This window comes from Doryrhamphus excisus, chromosome 8 (genome assembly GCF_030265055.1).
Source record: "Doryrhamphus excisus isolate RoL2022-K1 chromosome 8, RoL_Dexc_1.0, whole genome shotgun sequence".
Classification (NCBI taxonomy): Eukaryota; Metazoa; Chordata; class Actinopteri; order Syngnathiformes; family Syngnathidae; genus Doryrhamphus; species Doryrhamphus excisus.
Genome location: NC_080473.1, coordinates 11234952 through 11252966, shown reverse-complemented (window position 1 = coordinate 11252966; position 18015 = coordinate 11234952). Strand labels below are relative to the sequence as shown.

The 18015-nt window shown below is 41.0% G+C and overlaps 3 protein-coding genes, 1 long non-coding RNA gene and 2 other non-coding genes across 8 annotated transcripts; 4 read left to right on the top strand and 2 right to left on the bottom strand.

Annotated features, from left to right (window-relative positions):
- Positions 1-55: 55 nt before the first annotated feature.
- nipsnap2 (nipsnap homolog 2) lies at positions 56-6261 on the top strand. Its single transcript, XM_058080117.1, has 10 exons — positions 56-206; positions 700-836; positions 913-958; positions 1316-1410; positions 2373-2443; positions 2532-2672; positions 3488-3519; positions 4616-4710; positions 4795-4878; positions 5041-6261. The coding sequence occupies exons 1-10, from the start codon at positions 115-117 to the stop codon at positions 5103-5105; spliced, it is 858 nt and encodes a 285-aa protein (XP_057936100.1). The 5' UTR covers positions 56-114; the 3' UTR covers positions 5106-6261.
- On the bottom strand, positions 6244-11067 carry psph (phosphoserine phosphatase). 3 transcript variants are annotated; one of them, XM_058080121.1, is made up of 6 exons: positions 10968-11067; positions 8916-9059; positions 8702-8836; positions 8403-8548; positions 6841-6989; positions 6244-6751 (listed from the first exon to the last, which is right to left on the bottom strand). In XM_058080121.1, the coding sequence occupies exons 2-6, from the start codon at positions 9053-9055 to the stop codon at positions 6641-6643; spliced, it is 681 nt and encodes a 226-aa protein (XP_057936104.1). In that variant the 5' UTR covers positions 9056-9059; positions 10968-11067; the 3' UTR covers positions 6244-6640. The 3 variants fall into 3 exon arrangements, with proteins under 3 accessions (XP_057936104.1, XP_057936103.1, XP_057936102.1); XM_058080120.1 differs by lacking the exon at positions 10968-11067 and adding an exon at positions 10066-10213; XM_058080119.1 differs by lacking the exon at positions 10968-11067 and adding an exon at positions 9957-10084.
- Positions 10546-12170, top strand: LOC131134632 (uncharacterized). Its single transcript, XR_009131432.1, has 3 exons — positions 10546-10905; positions 11298-11525; positions 12037-12170. It is a non-coding gene; the product is annotated as an uncharacterized LOC131134632 (long non-coding RNA).
- Positions 11092-11224, top strand: LOC131135144 (small nucleolar RNA SNORA15). Its single transcript, XR_009131534.1, has one exon. It is a non-coding gene; the product is annotated as a small nucleolar RNA SNORA15 (small nucleolar RNA).
- Positions 11776-11910, top strand: LOC131135145 (small nucleolar RNA SNORA15). Its single transcript, XR_009131535.1, has one exon. It is a non-coding gene; the product is annotated as a small nucleolar RNA SNORA15 (small nucleolar RNA).
- Positions 12171-12210: 40 nt separating the features above from the next.
- Positions 12211-17508, bottom strand: LOC131134627 (phosphorylase b kinase gamma catalytic chain, skeletal muscle/heart isoform-like). Its single transcript, XM_058080115.1, has 10 exons — positions 17342-17508; positions 16439-16553; positions 16038-16216; positions 15835-15889; positions 15679-15744; positions 15445-15608; positions 14641-14731; positions 14253-14406; positions 14031-14156; positions 12211-13100 (listed from the first exon to the last, which is right to left on the bottom strand). Exons 2-10 carry the CDS (start codon positions 16519-16521, stop codon positions 12834-12836), a joined length of 1185 nt encoding a protein of 394 aa, XP_057936098.1. The 5' UTR covers positions 16522-16553; positions 17342-17508; the 3' UTR covers positions 12211-12833.
- Positions 17509-18015: the final 507 nt, after the last annotated feature.

The following is an 18015-nucleotide window of genomic DNA, read 5'->3' as shown; positions in this document are numbered from 1 at the left end:
AGAATTGTGGTCCACGGCACACGCTCTCCTTCTACGTCAAATAATGAGCGCTACGGTGCTTCACTGCCATCTGGTGGTCAGTGTGCAGAACAGCATCTGCATCCTGTGTGAAAGATGGCGTCAGGAGTCCTTCAGAGAGTGAGCGGCGGCTTGGGCCGGGCTAAAAGCGGAGCCCACACAGCCGGACAGCTTCTCCTTTGGAACAGGTCGGCTGGTCATCACCGTTTAATAAATACTTTATTGTTTTATGAAGTTTGGTATGGATTTAGTAACATCGACGGCGTATAGGAGACGTGTGAGGGGGGGGGATTGCAAGCTAGCTGCCGGACGTGCTAAACAATGTTGAATAGCGGTCCATCTCAACTAAACTACATGAAAAACACTTAAATTTGAATGACATATTGCCAAATTAGAAGATTAACTAGATGTAGTTGCTGGCTCTGTACAAACAGTAACAGTTTCAGTTCTGCTGTTATTTGTCAGATGCTCAAGGTCAATTTGGTACATGAAAAATGACTATGGATGCTACAAAGCAAACACTAGTGATTCTAGTGAAATAGTCAGTGGGCTGCTGTGTTTAATATTTCATATTTAACATGTTTTGGGGGGTTTTCTTGGTCAACATTTGTGCATGTAATGGTGTCATAAAATGTGTCTGCCTTCCAGCATTTGACTATGACGACTCATGTTTGTTTGCAGAGTGTTTTCCACATCCGGCATCAACAGAGAAGACAGTTGGTTCAAATCGTTATTTGTCAGGAAAGTTGATCCTAGAAAGGATGCACATTCAACTCTACTGACCAAAAACGAGGAAAGTAACCTCTACAAAATCCAGTGTAAGTCTAAGTTTCCTAACAAACCCTATATCCAAGTACCCTTGGGATAATAATCATAGCTGTCCTTTGTTTTCAGTCCATAATGTAAAGCCAGAGTGCCTTGATGCATACAACAAGCTCTGGTAAGTGTTCATCTATGATAGTTGAATCTCAAACGCGTGTACCTTAATTATGTTGCTGAGTGTTACTTAGAAGTGCCAGGAAGAGCGGGCCAAGCGCTGCAGTCAGTAAAAATAAACCGGTGCAGTCTATTCTTGTGAAGTGTTTAAGGAGCTGCTATGTCACAAGCCATCTGCACATACCGTAGATGTCTGTAGAGCAAGAAATTATAGTTGGCTTCTATTTAGGCGCTGAAATCTTAGACGTGACTGGACATGTAACAGGAAGACATGTTATTGTGAGTTTAAAAATATAGATGTAAGGCTATTCTAACCTAATGCAGGATGATATATTTGTGAATTGTGTATTGTTTGTCACAGTGAGGATGTTTTGCCCTCCATCCATGCTGATAAGTACTACCCCTGTGAGCTGGTGGGCACCTGGAATACTTGGTATGGAGAACAGGACCAGGCTGGTAGGATTATTTACATCAGCACCACCAATTATACTGTGTAATATACTGTAGGTATTTTACACACTTAGCATGCAACAGTTTCTTTTAATGAACAGTCCACACAGCTACATGCATGATTGACAATTAGAATTGTAGATAATAAGAGGACTAACTTTCACATTCAGGTAGAACCAAATTCAGACCAATACGATGATGTTTGTGTTTATAAAAACATTTTTTTTGTTTCTCAAAATGGCTACATTATTAGGGAATTTGACCATATAACATTATTTTCGACGAAGCTATATTGTTGTGCATTGTATAGACCAGGGGTTGTCAAATCTGAACTTAAGTCAATTGTAAAGTCAAACCAAGCAGATGTATTTTTTTATTTGTTTTAAACATAATTATAATGGTGATTTTTTTTCCCCCATAATGTTGAGGCCATGGCGCCCTTACCGTATCGACCATTAGGCAATATACCGTATTGGACTAAAATATTACTTAATATTACTACAAATGTACATTATTTCCAATATATTTGTAATGCTGATGTAACTTGTGAGTAACTGTTGGTTGAGAATCCCTTGTATAGGCTCTATCATGAGATGTCATGGATTTCACTATTTGGTAGCAACCAGCAGAGGGAGCTATTAACTATTCAGGCCTTATTACTTTGCTTTTAAAGAAGTGAAGTTGCATTAGTATAATCTGACATCTAAAAGTAATATGAACATATAACAATCAAAACACATGCATGTTAGATCAACTTCTAAACTGTCCATAGGACTGAATGGTTGTTGTCTAGACTGCATTGTATCCTATGACTGACTGACTGGTGAGCAGTTCAGGGTGTACCCCACCCCTCACACGTTTAGTATTTCTTCACATTCCCAGCCTTAGGGTGCAGTCAATTTCCTGACTAAGACACAATCACTTTCAGTTAACAGGTTTCACTCATTCTATTTTGTTCTCTTGCTCAGTTCATTTGTGGCGTTACCGAGGTGGTTACCCAGCTTTGACTGAGGTGATGAATAAGCTACGTCAGAACAAGGTCAGAGGTCATGCTCATGGTGTTTTCCCATCGGGTCAGTATCACCCAGATGTTGGATTGCACTGATGAATATTTGTCACTGATGCAGGAGTTCACAGAGTACAGGAAGGAGCGTGGTAAAATGCTACTGTCTCGCCGGAACCAGCTTCTGCTGGAATTCAGTTTCTGGAATGAACCGGTACCCAGAGAGGGACCCAATATCTATGAGCTCAGGTCATACCAACTCAGGGTGAGTGTTAAAAGAATAAAGATGAAGTCCTGCTGGTCCAATCCGTGTTTGTGACGCAACACATCCAAATACCTAAACTCAAAGGTCATTAATACAACTGTTAAAATGTCATTCAATGTTTTGTGACTCAGGTAAATAAGTCTGTTATGTTGTGGTTTTCTTAAAAGTAATGTTAAAATATCACGTGTTGTTCTGCTGTCTGTAATACAACACTGCGCCTTTAAATAATTGTCCACCAACTACTTTTCATTGAACACTACTAATTACTAGGGATGTTCCATTCAGTATTTTATGCTGCTGATTTCAATACAGATAATCCATGAGTGAAATCGGACGATACCGATCCCATGGATTAACTGTAAATTTTTCAATACTTGATACGTGATAGTGCTTTGTCTGGTAGAGCTCTGACAGGACTTCCAGTAGCACGTAGCTGTCCTCCAGTCACATGCACATACTACCTAACACACTTCCCTATAGTAGACTGAGATCCTTGCGTGCTGGCAAAGTCCAACTGCTCAAGAAGACTTGTGCACGATGTTTGCCAATCAAAACTTGAATGATGTGGTTACCAAAATTGAGCTCTATAGATATGACTGCAACAACACCATCTCTACTGTCCAACATGAAGATAGAAACATCTGATCAATATCTCCTCTAAAATGTGTGCAACCCTGGTGACTAACCACAAAAAAACTTGCCAATAAGGGTTCCTAAGCCACTTTTTTCACCGGGATGAAATACTTATTCCCCTCAACCAAATCGCAGCAAACCCATGTATGAGTTCTAATCCCAATGTATTTTCTTTCCTCCAGCCAGGAACCATGATTGAGTGGGGCAATTACTGGTAAGACAGCATGAATTCATTGCACGTGTAACATTACCAAGAACGTGTTTAATTACCAAACAAATGAAGGTCCAACATTCTGGCCAGAAGGTCACCATTTATGTAACTGTGTAATGCAATCAGTTATCGAGTAAGGAGGGGAGCAGCTTTTGCTTTCTGAAACATTAAACATTATCAGTTGTCAGCCAATAATGTTGTCAATAATTATGATGGGATTAGCATTGTCTATGGACATTGCAATGGAAGTGTTCAGTATTTTTGAATGCATTTAGGCCATTTTCTGCACACACGAGGTGTGGGAGGATGACATGAGGCATAAACACACATTACAAACACAGTTGGACTCAGGGTATTAATAACGACATAAGACTGAGTCACCAACGCAAGGCATTCTTTGTTTGGGCATCTGAGTCAACAGAATGATACATAGTACAGGGCTACACAGACTAGTTTGTCAGGTGCCGTATGAGAATAACCGTTAAATTAGGGATACACCTATTTTTTTTTTCAAGTCGATACATCCTGCTTCTCAAGACTGATACAGATAACCAGTTTAACTTTTTATTGATAGTTGTAAAATTCAAACTGTAGTTTGTGCATACCTGGGGGGGTCAGAACGACTCAAAGTTGGATTTGCCAAACAATATGACATAACTATCGAAACATAAGTCGTGGTGACTCGAAAACAAAGGTGTACCAAAATAGAGGTACCGCTGTAGTACTACTATAATGACTTGACACTAACTAAAACCCTACTCTCTAATAAGCGGCTTACCTTGATGAAATACTGAGTACTCTTTGCAGTTGAGTAAGCAAATGCTCTTGTTCACTGAGAAAAAACAGTAAGTATAAAGTTAGCAGGTTTGAAAAATGTTTTTCTCCATTTTTGTCAAGCTGCTGTGCCTCACAGGTGAGACCCACCAAAGCAGTGCTAAGTTTAATTTCTGCTTAAGTGGCACCCTAAAAGATTATCCTGTAGTGACTCATCAATGAAAGAGCATTTTTACGTCCTTTTCAGCAAATCCAGTACCATCTAGTACAAAGTTTGAGTTTTTGTTTGGATAAAACTGTACTCCGGTTTTGTTGGTCTTTGCAGGGCAAGAGCTATTGGGTTACGCCAGCACAACAGGGAAGCTGTAGGAGGATTTTTCTCACAGATCGGCAACCTTTACATGGTTCATCACCTCTGGGGTAAAATCGAGACACATGCTCCTTATTATAGACATAATTATCTCATTATCACAGCAATGTTGTAATTGGTTTTGTTGCTTGTAGCCTACAAAGACCTTCAATCCAGAGAAGACACAAGGAACGGTGCATGGCAGGAGGAAGGTTGGCACGAGGTGGTCTATTATACAGGTGGGTAACAAAAAAAAAAAACTGCATCCTCGATATTTAAGTACTTTTACTTCCAGGCAACTTCACATTTTAGTGCACGGAAAATCAATGTCTGAAGACTTTGAGCCTAACTGACAAGAACAAAATTGCTGATACTTGTTGCTTACGCTTTTCCCCCCACAGTCCCTCTTATCCAGCATATGGATTCCAGGATTATGATCCCCACCAAGGCGTCGCCACTGAAGTGACGAGTCACGTTGTGGCCCCACATGAACGAGATCATCGCTTTATGACTTAAACAACCCCTTTTTTTCTTTATATCATTGTCATTTGAGGATTGGTCAACCCAGTGAACGATACCGCTTATAAGCAGTAAGCGCTACATTTTCATTGATTGGCACAGTGGCGTAGCATAGCATGGGGTGGAAGGGCTTTAAAAATCAACAGACATGAGTAACTAAATACTGTTTAGTGTCATATTTCTATGACGCCTTAGAGATAGAGTTGTCAAAAGGTCATTAAATCAGCTACGCACTGAAGAGCACCGAGTTTCAAATCTACCAGTGTGTATTTGAAATGTAAACAAAAAAACTGTCTGATGCTCTCAACTGCTGGTCCTCACTGGACAACACCGTGGATTTTTATTTATTGTCACCTTCATCGCTAAGACCTCAATGATTATGACTTTCTGTTGCGAAGTATCAACATTTGTAACATATCAGGAAAAAGTTTATATTTGACTGAAATGTGTTTCTTTTGCTACCCCCCCCTTCACCCCCAGTTTCGTTTTTGAGATGTTATAAGAAGTTCTTGTGACATTTCCTTGTGTATGTAAATCTCGTGTGAATTAAGCATGCCTTGTTTAACAGTTGTAATTATCGTAATTACGTAATTAAGCCGAGGTCGCAACTGGATGTAGGATTTTTGTCTGAGTTTTTTTTTTGTTTGTTTTATTTTCAAATTTTTTTCATGACTATGAAGGAGTAAGTTACATCTGAAATACCTGAACGTGCACTAATTACGTATATGAGGTGCACGGCACACATAAAGAGTCTGCAGGTGTGACGTACAAAAATATCGACGTTTTGCTGTACAGACGACGTGCAAAGGCATATGAAAAGAACAAAAGCGCCTGTACATTGTGACATCACAAAGAACCTTTGCAGCCAGTCTACAACTCACACACACTCTGTGCTTTTTCTACCGGTAGGACCAGTTGTGACCAAGGCTTAAGATATCATCGGGGGGGTGTTGATAAACCACATCATGGGCAATCATGCCACTACATATTGTAATATCCAATTTTTGCCAAAAAAAGAATGCGCATGTGTTTTGTTTGCTCAAATGGGCAAAGAACCACACCTCAGATTAAAAAGAAGTCCAAGCAACAGTTTTACTGTTTAATGCTTATGGTCTTAATTCGCTGGAGACTTTCCTTCATTGGCTGACTACAATTCAGTTCATATTTTAAAATCTCATTGCACTTGCCGTCATGTCGGAGTTGTAAGTCTCTGATGGAAAAGAAAAAGTGCATGTACTACTAAAATAATTTTCTAAATCTTCAAACCGACAGTCAATATTTTTAGTATGTTTTTATATAGACAAATGAAGACCGTGAAAAGCACAGTAGAAAGAAAAAACGGTCTCGCTAAAGTACACGTGGTCCGTAATTAAACATCTTTTGACATAAACGATGTATGCACAATGGATAAAACCATCAGAGACACTCGTAGGTGCAAATAACATTAGTAAATTAGTTAAAAAAAACTAAACAACACTATCCTTAAATCTTTTCCAGTTCTTTCAACAGCTCTCCAAAACTTGTGACGTACCACATACTCATCTCTTTAACCTGTGGCCTCACCACATTGCCGCCAAATCCAATGAAAGCGCTCTAAAGAAGAACAAACATCGGAAGTATCTGTCATGATCTCGTCCAACATCAATTTATGAAACGCAAGAGACATAAAATAGGAAACTTACAGCTGGGGGGCAGGCTTCTAGATCAGTGGCTCCGTCTCCTATCATCACTACCGTTTTGAAGCCATACTTTTCTTTCAACATGCTGATGACTTTTCCTTTGCCACCACTCTCGGCTGTGGGTTGGCTCTCGTCAAATCCGGCGTACTCGCCTAAAAACACACAAAAATGGATTTAATATGCTCTGCTTACTAAAATGATGGCGGATGAGATGGGAATATATATTTCAAAATATACTGTAAATGTGACAGTTTTTGCGGATCTAGTGACCTATGGTGGTGGGGTTATGACATGGTGCTTATAGGTTATCACATGGTTTGTCTGGTATCAGGCCAGGTATCATGCCCGAGACTGGCTGATACTGGCACGCGGGGGCATGATACTGGGCCTGATACCAGACAAACCATGTGAAGATCTTATTATCACATACTATTTAATCATGAGCTTATTATCACGTACTATTTAATCAAAAGACCATTTTGTTTCCAGAAAATTTTCAGTTTATCACATGTATTATATCTAAACAGTGTAAACACAATAATTGCAAAAATATTTCAACAATAATATTTTATCAACAGTCTTATCTTATCAATGTCTGACAATTAAAGTTCTATTAATCAAGTTTGGGCAGCAAAACAAACACTGTGTTCATGCTTGTACGCTGTTCTCTGATTGGTTGTTTCACGGGCACGATACCAGAGCAGCGCGCTCTGAGTGGACATCTACGGGGGCTGATACTGGACATGGTTAAACTCTATATTTTGTCAGTATCACTGCCCTGGGTTTTGACACAGTATCATTTCGGCCTTTTCCCGTATCATTCATGGGCGGTTGCTAGGGTACAGGGCCAATTAATACTGTAGTATGTGATAATATGTAGTATAATTGTCACTGTTGCGTGGTTGAACACGGCCTATTAGTAAAAAAATTTTTTTAACTACATTTCTCATATTCTTGTCCTAAATTAAGCATTCATAAGCATAAAAATTGCTAAAAGAACTAAAATACAAAGCATTGTAGTAGAGGATGTAGAATTCTACATTGGCCACAAGGTGTCAGTAATTGAAGACAAAAGACGTTTTATGTTGATAAATGAATAAATAAGTGATCGTTATGATGGATTATGAATATCAATATTTGATAGAAATGAGACATTTTCTGTATGCGTGTAAGTTGTATCTAAATCTAAAAAATATATCTAAAAAAAAGAGGGCAGAATAAGTGTGTGTGGGGGTGTGTGTAAAAGTGTACAAAATTGCAATGTGTAACATAAAAAGCCAAAAAACCAGCCATCCATGGTGCTTATCCTCACTCGGGTCGCGGGTATGCTGGAGCCTATCCAAGCTATCTTTCGGCAAGAGGCGGGGCACACCCTGGACTAGTCACCAGCCAATCACAGGGCACATATATACAAACAACCATTCACACTCACATTCATACCTATGCACAATTTGGAGTCACCAATTAACCTAACATGCTTGTTTTCCAGGGTCATTGTTGAGCTGGAGTCTATCCCAGCTGACCGAGCGAGCGGTTGGACTGGTACCGACCAAAAGGACACTTACCATTGAAGTAGAACTTGAGTCGATTGGCGTAGACATGATCTAGAGGAATGTTAAGTTGAGCGGCCACGTGTTCAACAATGCAACGGAAGCCGCCTGAGATGAGGAACACCTTGATGTTACGCTGATGTAGCCGGTCCACAAGCTCCCTGGATAAGGACATTCATCATGCTGACCTTCATTTCACTTATTGTGGTAATCCCATGGATGATAGAATACGAGTCAATTTTCTGCTTCAAATTTTGCAGGAAAGGCCGTGCACAAAGCAAAGTCCACAATGTAAAATTGATGTGAACTCTTACCTGATACCTGGGGTCAGCTGTGGTGGGTGGTCTGTGATCAATTTGTTGACTTGTTCTCGAGAACATTTGATAATAGCCAGGCGCTCAGTCAAGGCTGTTTTGAAAGTCATCGAACCCCCCATGGCTTTACGAGTCCTAAAATGTAAAAAAAAAACATAACATCATACAGGGGGGCCAAGGCGTACTTCTACACCTAGTAAATACTTTGACATACATTTCAGTGACGGCATCCCCCACGCCGCAGAACTTGGCGAGCTCGTCTATGCCTTCTTCTTTGATGACGGTGCTGTCGACATCGAAACAGACAGCGTCTGCTCTCCTAAATAGTTCCATTGTCTGTGACATCGTGGACATGATGCTGTGAAAAGAACAAGAGTTCATACTGGTGAGTTAAAGACCACACAATTATCATATTTACACTAGGGTTTTTTTCCACATCCTAAAAATATACGTTGTTTTGATGCTTTACATTTTATATTGTGACTGGTTGTCTATGTCTGTCCTGTTATTGGTTGGCCTCTTGGCTAAAAAGTCAGCTAATGGTAACGGTAATGCTAATGGTTTAATTTCATTTGAACATGCATCAGATTACAATTGAATGCATCACATAATCGGTTCACAGTTCCACATGTCCAAAAGGAGTAGGAAGAAGCAAAGCTTATTAAATCCTACCCCTCCATCTGGTACTTTTACAATCAGTAACTGTTACATTTGTTCACTTCCTGCTTTCCATAATATAGTTTAAGTTTTTTTTTAATAATGTATGACCATACAATGACAAAATGGGTACCATACATTATGTCAATGGTGACAAACAAAGTATATTTTTTGTTAAACAATTGGTGGATTTTTATATCCATATAAAAAAAAAGAGTTAATGCAATCAAATACTATTAACTGAGCACTACCAAATGTAAAAAATATATGTTCCATCTTCCTTTGAGTAGCAATTACTGCAATTGATGCCTGGTATCCGTTAAAGTGGCAAAATGTTTAAACAAAAAAGACACACAATCCATAACATGCTGTGCGGACTGCCTATGCAAAACATATGAAGGGGGCCCGCGGTGGACATCAACTGCCAGTATTGCGTCACCCCCCATTCACTCTAGTTTGCACCTATTTAGGTGGCAAATCTATACAAAAGGAGGAAAAAAGCACATTTGCACCACAAGATGTTGCTCTTACAACCAGCCTTGACTAATGTCAATCAGTAAACCGCCATCCACTGCTGCAAAACAGCTGACAAAGTTACCAATAAGCCTTGAAGCTTGCTTTTAACTCCATAACCGCCAGCCGTTGAGACGAAGATGGCACAGTGAGTAAATACACAAGACGTGAACACGCCGTGTTGTAGTACTTACGGAAATGAGCAGCGATTGTTTGGAAAAATACACAATCAGCAGGAAGTGTGTTTAGTCGCACAGAAACCGACATCAGATAGCTGATGGAGCAATGCAGAAGAAGAACTGTTACATGATGCTGCACCAATCACAGCAAAGCCGGTGAGGGACGGCCCCCTCTGTCGAGGGGTTGTTTTGTGGCGTCATAACAATTGGCCAATCACGTATCATCTTGTTGGCAACGTGCACCTCCTCCCAGTTTAAACAGGAAACTAAAAGATTCAATGCTGCTAATATTTTACAATTAAACTCTGGACATTTTTATACAATATATATTTTATGAATACAAAATAAAATATTAAATATATATAATATATATATAATATATACATATATAAAATATTTTATATTCTTATGAATAGATTAAAGGGTTCGATTTAGATTCTGTTCCTTACTCCTGTTCAGAAGGTGGCGGTAATGGACACCAAAAAGCTGCTTGCCAACCGCCAATAAACAACAGAAGAAGAAAAAGATAGTAGGGGAACCATGGCGTTTCCACGTGAGACAGGCACGTTGGTAAATGATCGATTGAACGTAGAAAATAACGACTTCCTGCTAAATTTGAGCTCCGAGCAACAACACGGGATTTGTCCACTACATATTAGTGAAGAGGAAACCGAGTAAAATGGCCAGTGAGGGCGGTGGTAGGCCACGATGAATCTCGGGTCCGGGGTCTGCTGCCGACTCTTCCGCATTTGTGGGCCGCAAGTGATGGACGACGACTGCCATCAAACCGACGAAGAAGGAATCAAATATTAGACAGCAAAGCGACGAGGAAACGAACACTAGCCTTGGTTTCAGGTTTGTGTTAATACTCTACAGAGACTTTAAGCAAAATGAGGTTTGAGAGGGGGGAAACTAACTTAAATGTCCACCGACGACGAGTCCCGTTAGCTTTAGCATGTGCTGCCTACTTGCCACATTGACATTATTAAATACAGTTTAAGTAGTTTAACTGCTGACTTCAGTTTGACAACACGTTTGAACGCATGGCCGAATTCTGATTTACTTGAAGTAGTAAAATCAGTCAGACACCATGCTAAATTAACTCTTCACATGCTGACTCAGCAATGAAAAGGGCCATTGCGTGGCTCATTCTGTCGTCAGCGTGAATACATTCTTACTCGATCAAACAGCAACTGCTGTGTCATCCATTATAGTTTGAACATCATTTGCTTTTTGTTTTGCCACAGATATGCTGCAAGGTTGATTTGTGATCAAGGCATGGACCAAGGACAACGCTTCAGCTTGTGACACAAGATTAGGTACACATCCACAATCCAGATCATTTGCTTTTTGTTTTGCCACAGATATGCTGCAAGGTTGATTTGTGATCAAGGCATGGACCAAGGACAACGCTTCAGCTTGTGACACAAGATTAGCTACACATCCACAATCCAGTTGGATCAAATAGAAATTAGGTAATCGAAATGCCCATATGTATATTTTTAAAACTTGTCTCCAAACATGATCCAGGTTTAAGCCCTTGTTTACTTTGTAGACAAACAAGGGACAATTTATAACTGTACCTGTATAGTTCTAAACACAACTCACTTACTCACTACAAGCCCAGACAGCAGTATCTCATCAGTCAACAACACTAAACTTAAAAAAAGATGAATCAAAGATATACGGGGGCCCACTGTAGTACCGGGAGACTGCAATTAGGCTGCATGGATGAATTCTGTTCCAACTCTGTGGTGGACTCAGCCAGACACCATGCAAGACTAGTACCTCATATCTATGAACACGTATGTGCATGTTCTGCCCTCAGCTTCATCCACCTACATGGGTATGAGTACAATTCTCCAGTCTTGATCATTGTCATGTCTCCATGCTTGATTTTAATGTATTGTCTGTATGATATCAGATATTCCCTTTTACACATTGTGTTCTAGCAATCTTGTAATGTTTTTTTGTGTTTTATACAAGGCTTCATGTGGATGAGCTGTCAGTCCAAGCCACCCCTGGTGTGACGTGCCATTATATCAAGGGAATTAAAGACTTCCAGGCATTTTTTTCAACTTGTACAATAAAATTTTGAGAACTAATCTCATTGAGTTCATTTATTTGAAAAGGTTGCGCTAAGGTAAAACAGATGGCTTTATTTTTATGGTTGTATGTCATCTCTGTGCAGTTGGAGCATTGAGACACTCCTGTTATCAATTGGAGCAGTGTTGCCATGGTAGTGCCTGAAGCTTTGCTCACGCAGAGATGTCACAACATCCTTTAAGTTGATTTAAGTGACATTACGGCAGCAGAGTCCATGTGTTTGCATAGAATTGCATAATATAATGCCTTTTGATATTCATTTTAAAATGCGCTTTGATGGCTGAATCAAACCATGGAAATGTAAAGCAATGAAAAGACATGGTAACACTTATATTTACTTTAAAAAGACATTTCATATCAATCAATGAAAGCCATAAATACACAATGCAGTGGTTGGCTCGATAATACTGTAATGGCTTAAGTCGACATACATTTTGACTCATAAGTTTTAATGTAGGTTTCCCCAACAAACTCATGGCATTTTTCATACTATTACAAAAACATTTGCATTGGCTCAATCCTTATTGTAAAGTTTTTGAGTATTGTATGTCCATATTTGTTTTTTAAATGAATGACTTGACATTTGTATTGTTTAGGCCAATTTAAGTGGTTGGTAACTCGCCATTTTTTCCCCATACAATTCTCTCAACAGCACAGCTCAGATGACCAGCTTGTCATTACCAGATGTGATGGACAGGCTCGTCTGCCTCGGCAGCTATCGACAGCAGGATGGCTTTGGGAGTGTTCTCGAAAAGTGCCGCTCTGTTCTGCGTCTGGCCCTTCTTGACCCAGTGGCCATAGATCTTGAAGGCGCACGCGTCAATGAGCTTGCGAATAGGCTTGAGTGCGTATGGATCGCTCTTGATCACCTCCTTGGTGATGGGCTTTGCTCTGCGGTAGTTACAGTAGATGCGCATGGTGGCCAGTACAGTCATACAGATGACCTGATGAGAAGAAAAAAATAAAGGCATTGGCGTCATTTGGGGGGGGGGGGGTCATGGGGGTGTAGCATTGTGTTTGCTTTGGAAGTACAGTTTCAGCTTCACTCTTATCAAAATTAAGACATATATTACGTAATGTTTAGTGGTTGAATACAGACATTTTCAAGAATAAAAACTGGTAATGAACTGAAATGCAAATATTAGGAAGAGACTATTTATAAGCACCTTTCAAAGAAACCAAGGACACTGTGCATACAAAGTTAAAAGCATTCAATCATTCATTTTCTACCGCATTTCCTCACAAGGGTCGCGGGGGGTGCTGGAGCCTATCCCAGCTGTCTTCGGGCGAGAGGCGGGGTACACCCTGGACTGGTCGCCAGCCAATCACAGCGCACATATAGACAAACAACCATTCACACTCACATTCATACCACGCATGCACGGGGAGAACATGCAAACTCCACACAGAGATGGCCGAGGGTGGAATTGAACCCTGGTCTCCTAGCTGTGAGGTCTGCGCGCTAACCACTAGACCGCCGTGCAGCCCCAGTTAAAAGCAATGCACACATAATGTTAAAACCCGTAATTAGAATTTGGTATTTTAAATTCATAAATACGGCGGTTGAGTGGTTAGCGCACAGACCTCACAGCTAGGAGACCAGGGTTCAATTCCACCCTCGGCCATCTCTGTGTGGAGTTTGCATGTTCTCCCCGTGCATGCGTGGGTTTTCTCCGGGTACTATTTGTCTATATGTGCCCTGTGATTGGCTGGCGACCAGTCCAGGGTGTACCCCGCCTCTCGCCCGAAGACAGCTGGGATAGGCTCCAGCACCCCCGCGACCCTCGTGAGGAAAAGCGCTAGAAAATGAATGAATGAAATTCATAAATAAGGAATACTACTTTGCTTCACTTACCACAGAGTTCCAACCTTACCTTGAATTTCCTGTATGGACTGAACTGCCTGACCTCGTCCACAACGTACTGGGAGAAGAACGAATGGTTCAGGGCGTCGATGGCTGTGTAACGCTGCCTGGGGTCGACCACAAGCATCCGAGATATCTGACAAAACACCAAAGTGTCTACCCTTCTGTCGTTTCGGTATATGGAATAGAAAAAGCAAACATAATGATGAAGGGAATCAAATGTATGCCTAACCAAATCTTTGACAGTGTCTGAGCGGTCGTCCCATTCGGGCGATGAGAAGTCGTAATTCCCTTCTAAGATCATACGCAGCATCAGCATCTGTTTCCTGTGCCAGAAAGGTGGAGAGCCGGCGAGGAGCGTGTACATGATCACCCCTGCACTCCATCTGCGTGCATCAGACAGAAATTGCCGTGTCAGAATGTATTTATGATAGCAGCAGCTCACATGAGTAAATAAAACTTGCCAGGAATGCAGACTAGTTGAGCACAGGCTGGCTTTTAAGCTCATGAGACTTATGGCGGCATCTACAAATCTAATTACACTCGTCATAGGTAACATTCATTGCTCGTCATGTAAAGGTAATATACAGTCTTTCAATCGTGAGGGAAGTCATTCTCACATGTCCACAGCAGTTCCGTATCCCTCATGGCCAGGGTCCATGGAGCACTGAATAATCTCAGGAGCGAGATAAACAGGAGTCCCGCACACCTCTGCATGAAAGATAATTAAAGCCTTTAATATCAAACAACAAAAAAAAGACACTTTAATACGACTATTTGTTGTAAAGCAGGGGTACGAATCCTGTACAAATGCATGGTCGTAGATGACCGCAATGTACCCCACTCGGTATCCTCCAATTAATAATGGGTCAAAGGAGTTTTGTGACAGCCGTCTTTGAATTGATATACATTATGGCTGCATGGTGGGCGAGTGGTTCGAGTGCAGGCCACACAGCTAGGCGATCCGGGTTCACCCCGCTCAGGCATCTCTATGTGGAGTTTGGGTTTTCTCCGGGTACTCCGGTTTCCTCCCACATTCCAAAAACATGCTAGGCTAATTGGCGACTCCAAATTGTCCATAGGCATGAATGTGAGTGTGAATGGTTGTTTGTCTATATGTGCCCTGTGATTGGCTGGCGACCAGTCCAGGGTGTACCCCGCCTCTTGCCTGAAGACAGCTGGGATAGGCTCCAGCACCCCCTTGTGAGAATAAGCGGTAGAAAATGGATGCATGGATATCCTTTACATCAAATGTCAATGGAGGGCCAAAGCAGTGCAGGTTTTCTCTCCAATCAGCTTCTCCATCAGCTGATTTAATTGATGCGCTCTTTCCCTCCAATTGACCGGCTGGAAAGAAAACCTGCAGTGTCTTAGCCCTCCATGGTGCGAGTTTGACACCCATGCTTGACATATTAAGCTCCAACCTTTGAGTTTCTGTCCTGATTGGATTTGCACAGCAAAGCCAAAGTCGGTGAGTTTGATGTTGGTCTGGTCATCCAGAAGAATGTTCTCAGGCTTCAGATCTCGATGGACAATGTTCTGGTTGTGGAGAAAGTGGACCACTTCTAGCAGAGCACGCATGATCTTCCTATAGCAGACACAGGAAAAAAAAATGTAATGCTTGTGAGGACTAATGTATGAAGATTTGACTCAATGACCTTGTTTCCTTCTCACTCAGAGTAACTCTCTCTGTGAGGTAGTCAAAGAGTTCCCCCTTCTTCATCCTGGATTATAGAACATAAGTATTCAAATAAAGTGACAACATTCAGAACAGCACATACGTGTGAAGAACACTCTTGCTGGAGCTTACGTACAGGTCAAAAACCAAGAAGAAGAAGGCTTTGGATTCATAGCAGTCTTTTAGTTGTACTGCAAAGAAACAGTTCACAAAGTTCTATGCAATTGTTGTATATCATTAGATTAGCAACCAAGGACTACTTGGAATAGATCAATGGGACAACAACCACCAGTAAACAAATTTAATTGAAGGAAATTGGTGTCTTCCAAGTGGGCTTACTGATGTTCTCCTGCCCAAAGACTTTCTTGAGTATATCAATCTCCTTCAATGTGGAATCCCTGAGCTCCTCGATCTCCTGCGGAGTCATCTTATCTGAAGGGGTTATGTCGATGATCTTCACGGCGTACTCCTGCGACGTCCGTTTGTCGACACAACGACGCACAACACTGCTTACTCCCCTGAAAAGGAGAAGACGTCTTAGATGTTTGTGTTGGTATTGCAGTAGACCTGTAGATGTGCAAATCAATAGACAGTTGACGTGACATCATAGCAGGTCTCAAAACTCAACCAAAACAAACCTCAACAAGAGCATTGCTGGTGTAACAGTGCTACAGAGTCTAATGTGATTGATTTTGGATTTTAAAAGCAATGTTTTGATTAAAAAAAAATCACACACACACCTTCCCAAAATCTCCTTGGGCTCATACGTGTCATAGAACTCCTGGGCCCCCACCCAGTCAGGGATCTCGTCTTCTTTTGTCATGATGGAGTGATCGACAGCTCTTTGCTTGCACTCTGCAGAGAAGAGATGTTGGTTTGTGATCATATTCTATACTGCTTGGAACACATGGAGTTAGTTTTTGGTGAAGCTATGGTAGCTTTTAGGCTAGCTTTGAGACCATGGACCGGCCCTTTCTTTCAAACCTTTGTCGCCCAAGACCTCATAGTAGTCCGATACTGTGATGTGTTGATGTATTATAGGTAAAACAAAGAAAGCTAAAGTTTTTTGACCAGGACAAGACTGGTTGTTGGGGGCCTTACCTTCAGATACCACAAAGTATACTTTTAACTATGCATTTTTTCAGTATTTCATCTATTTTTATTCTCTCACCTTGAATAAATGTTCGCCTAAATAGTTATGAAACACCGATTGTGAACTGTCATTGACTTAAGTCCGGTTTAACGGCACCAAAAGTGACAAGTCTGAACGCAGTCGCAAGCTCCCTCCACTAGAGGGGGGTATTGTCACAACATGCCGGAATAGTGCTGAGTAACGCAATGAATGTAATCAAGCACTTGTTGCTCACAGGTGTTAATGCTAGCGGCGGAAACACCATCTCGTTGCTGAGAATAGATTGGCACATACATTAAATGCGGTTTTAACATTATGTCCGTGTAATGTTTACTGGTAGAAATTACCACTTAAACAGTAACTGCAGATGCAAAGCTCGTTGAAGGGAGAAAGACATGTCCAGCTTTTACTCTCGTGTTTCTCTTCAATACAAATAGTTAAATCATTGACAAAGTAGTTAAAATTACATGACAGGAAGCCCCGTCACAGCCCAAATGGACGGTCCACTCACCGTGTTCCGTCCTGGCTCAGTCCCTCCTATAAAGGTTATCCATCATTGAGACGAAGAGGACGAATAACAGCCAACATCATGGTGGGGTCGCTGCCATGACAGAGGAGCTCTAATGTCAAGGCACCAAAAATAAACGTTGCGTTCACGGCACCCTCTCTTTATGAGTTGGAGTGTCCACTGTCTAGCTCCCTGAAACTACCTAGACGTCAATACTTTATTGTAATAAACCGTCCTACGTCTTAAATAAGTAACTTAATTTGTAGAATACAACTTTATTTGAATAATTGTGTATGTCGTGAATGTTAGACATTACATGACCTCCATGTAAGACTGTACTGCAGTTCAATACTGTATAGCAAGTCATTTGTATCAAGTCAATGTTTAATATCAGATTGTCTTCAATGTAAGACTATAGCTTTCTATACTTTCCTACATTAAGTCAGTAGAACACCGTCCTATGGCTATATTTATTTGTGACTTACATATTTCAATGAGTCTGCAATTAGTCTTTGTATATACTTATATGTCATCCATTGTAGCCTTCTCAATGTTTCTTTTTTCAACCCAAATGGGTTTTAGAGTTTTTCCTTGCCAGGATGGTGGTTCAGATCAGGGGATGTCGTCGATTGTCGCCATCTTTGAGGCTCCTTTGTGATTAAGGCCTATATAAATAA

What these genes read in the sequence shown, in the direction of transcription:
- nipsnap2 (XM_058080117.1), top strand. Translation starts at nt 115, where the DNA reads ATGGCGTCAGGAGTCCTTCAGAGAGTGAGCGGCGGCTTGGGCCGGGCT. An exon ending in CAGCTTCTCCTTTGGAACAG is followed by an intron (nt 207 to 699) that starts GTCGGCTGGTCA and finishes GTTTGTTTGCAG; the next exon opens with AGTGTTTTCCACATCCGGCA. An exon ending in TGGAGAACAGGACCAGGCTG is followed by an intron (nt 1,411 to 2,372) that starts GTAGGATTATTT and finishes TCTCTTGCTCAG; the next exon opens with TTCATTTGTGGCGTTACCGA.
- psph (XM_058080119.1), bottom strand. Translation starts at nt 9,988, where the DNA reads ATGGAGTTAAAAGCAAGCTTCAAGGCTTATTG. An exon ending in CAGCTGACCCCAGGTATCAG is followed by an intron (nt 8,549 to 8,701) that starts GTAAGAGTTCAC and finishes GTCCTTATCCAG; the next exon opens with GGAGCTTGTGGACCGGCTAC. An exon ending in TAGAAGCCTGCCCCCCAGCT is followed by an intron (nt 6,752 to 6,840) that starts GTAAGTTTCCTA and finishes GTTCTTCTTTAG; the next exon opens with AGCGCTTTCATTGGATTTGG.
- LOC131134627 (XM_058080115.1), bottom strand. Translation starts at nt 16,521, where the DNA reads ATGACAAAAGAAGACGAGATCCCTGACTGGGTGGGGGCCCAGGAGTTC. An exon ending in ATCAGGACAGAAACTCAAAG is followed by an intron (nt 14,732 to 15,444) that starts GTTGGAGCTTAA and finishes TCTTTCATGCAG; the next exon opens with AGGTGTGCGGGACTCCTGTT. An exon ending in GTCCATACAGGAAATTCAAG is followed by an intron (nt 13,101 to 14,030) that starts GTAAGGTTGGAA and finishes TCTTCTCATCAG; the next exon opens with GTCATCTGTATGACTGTACT.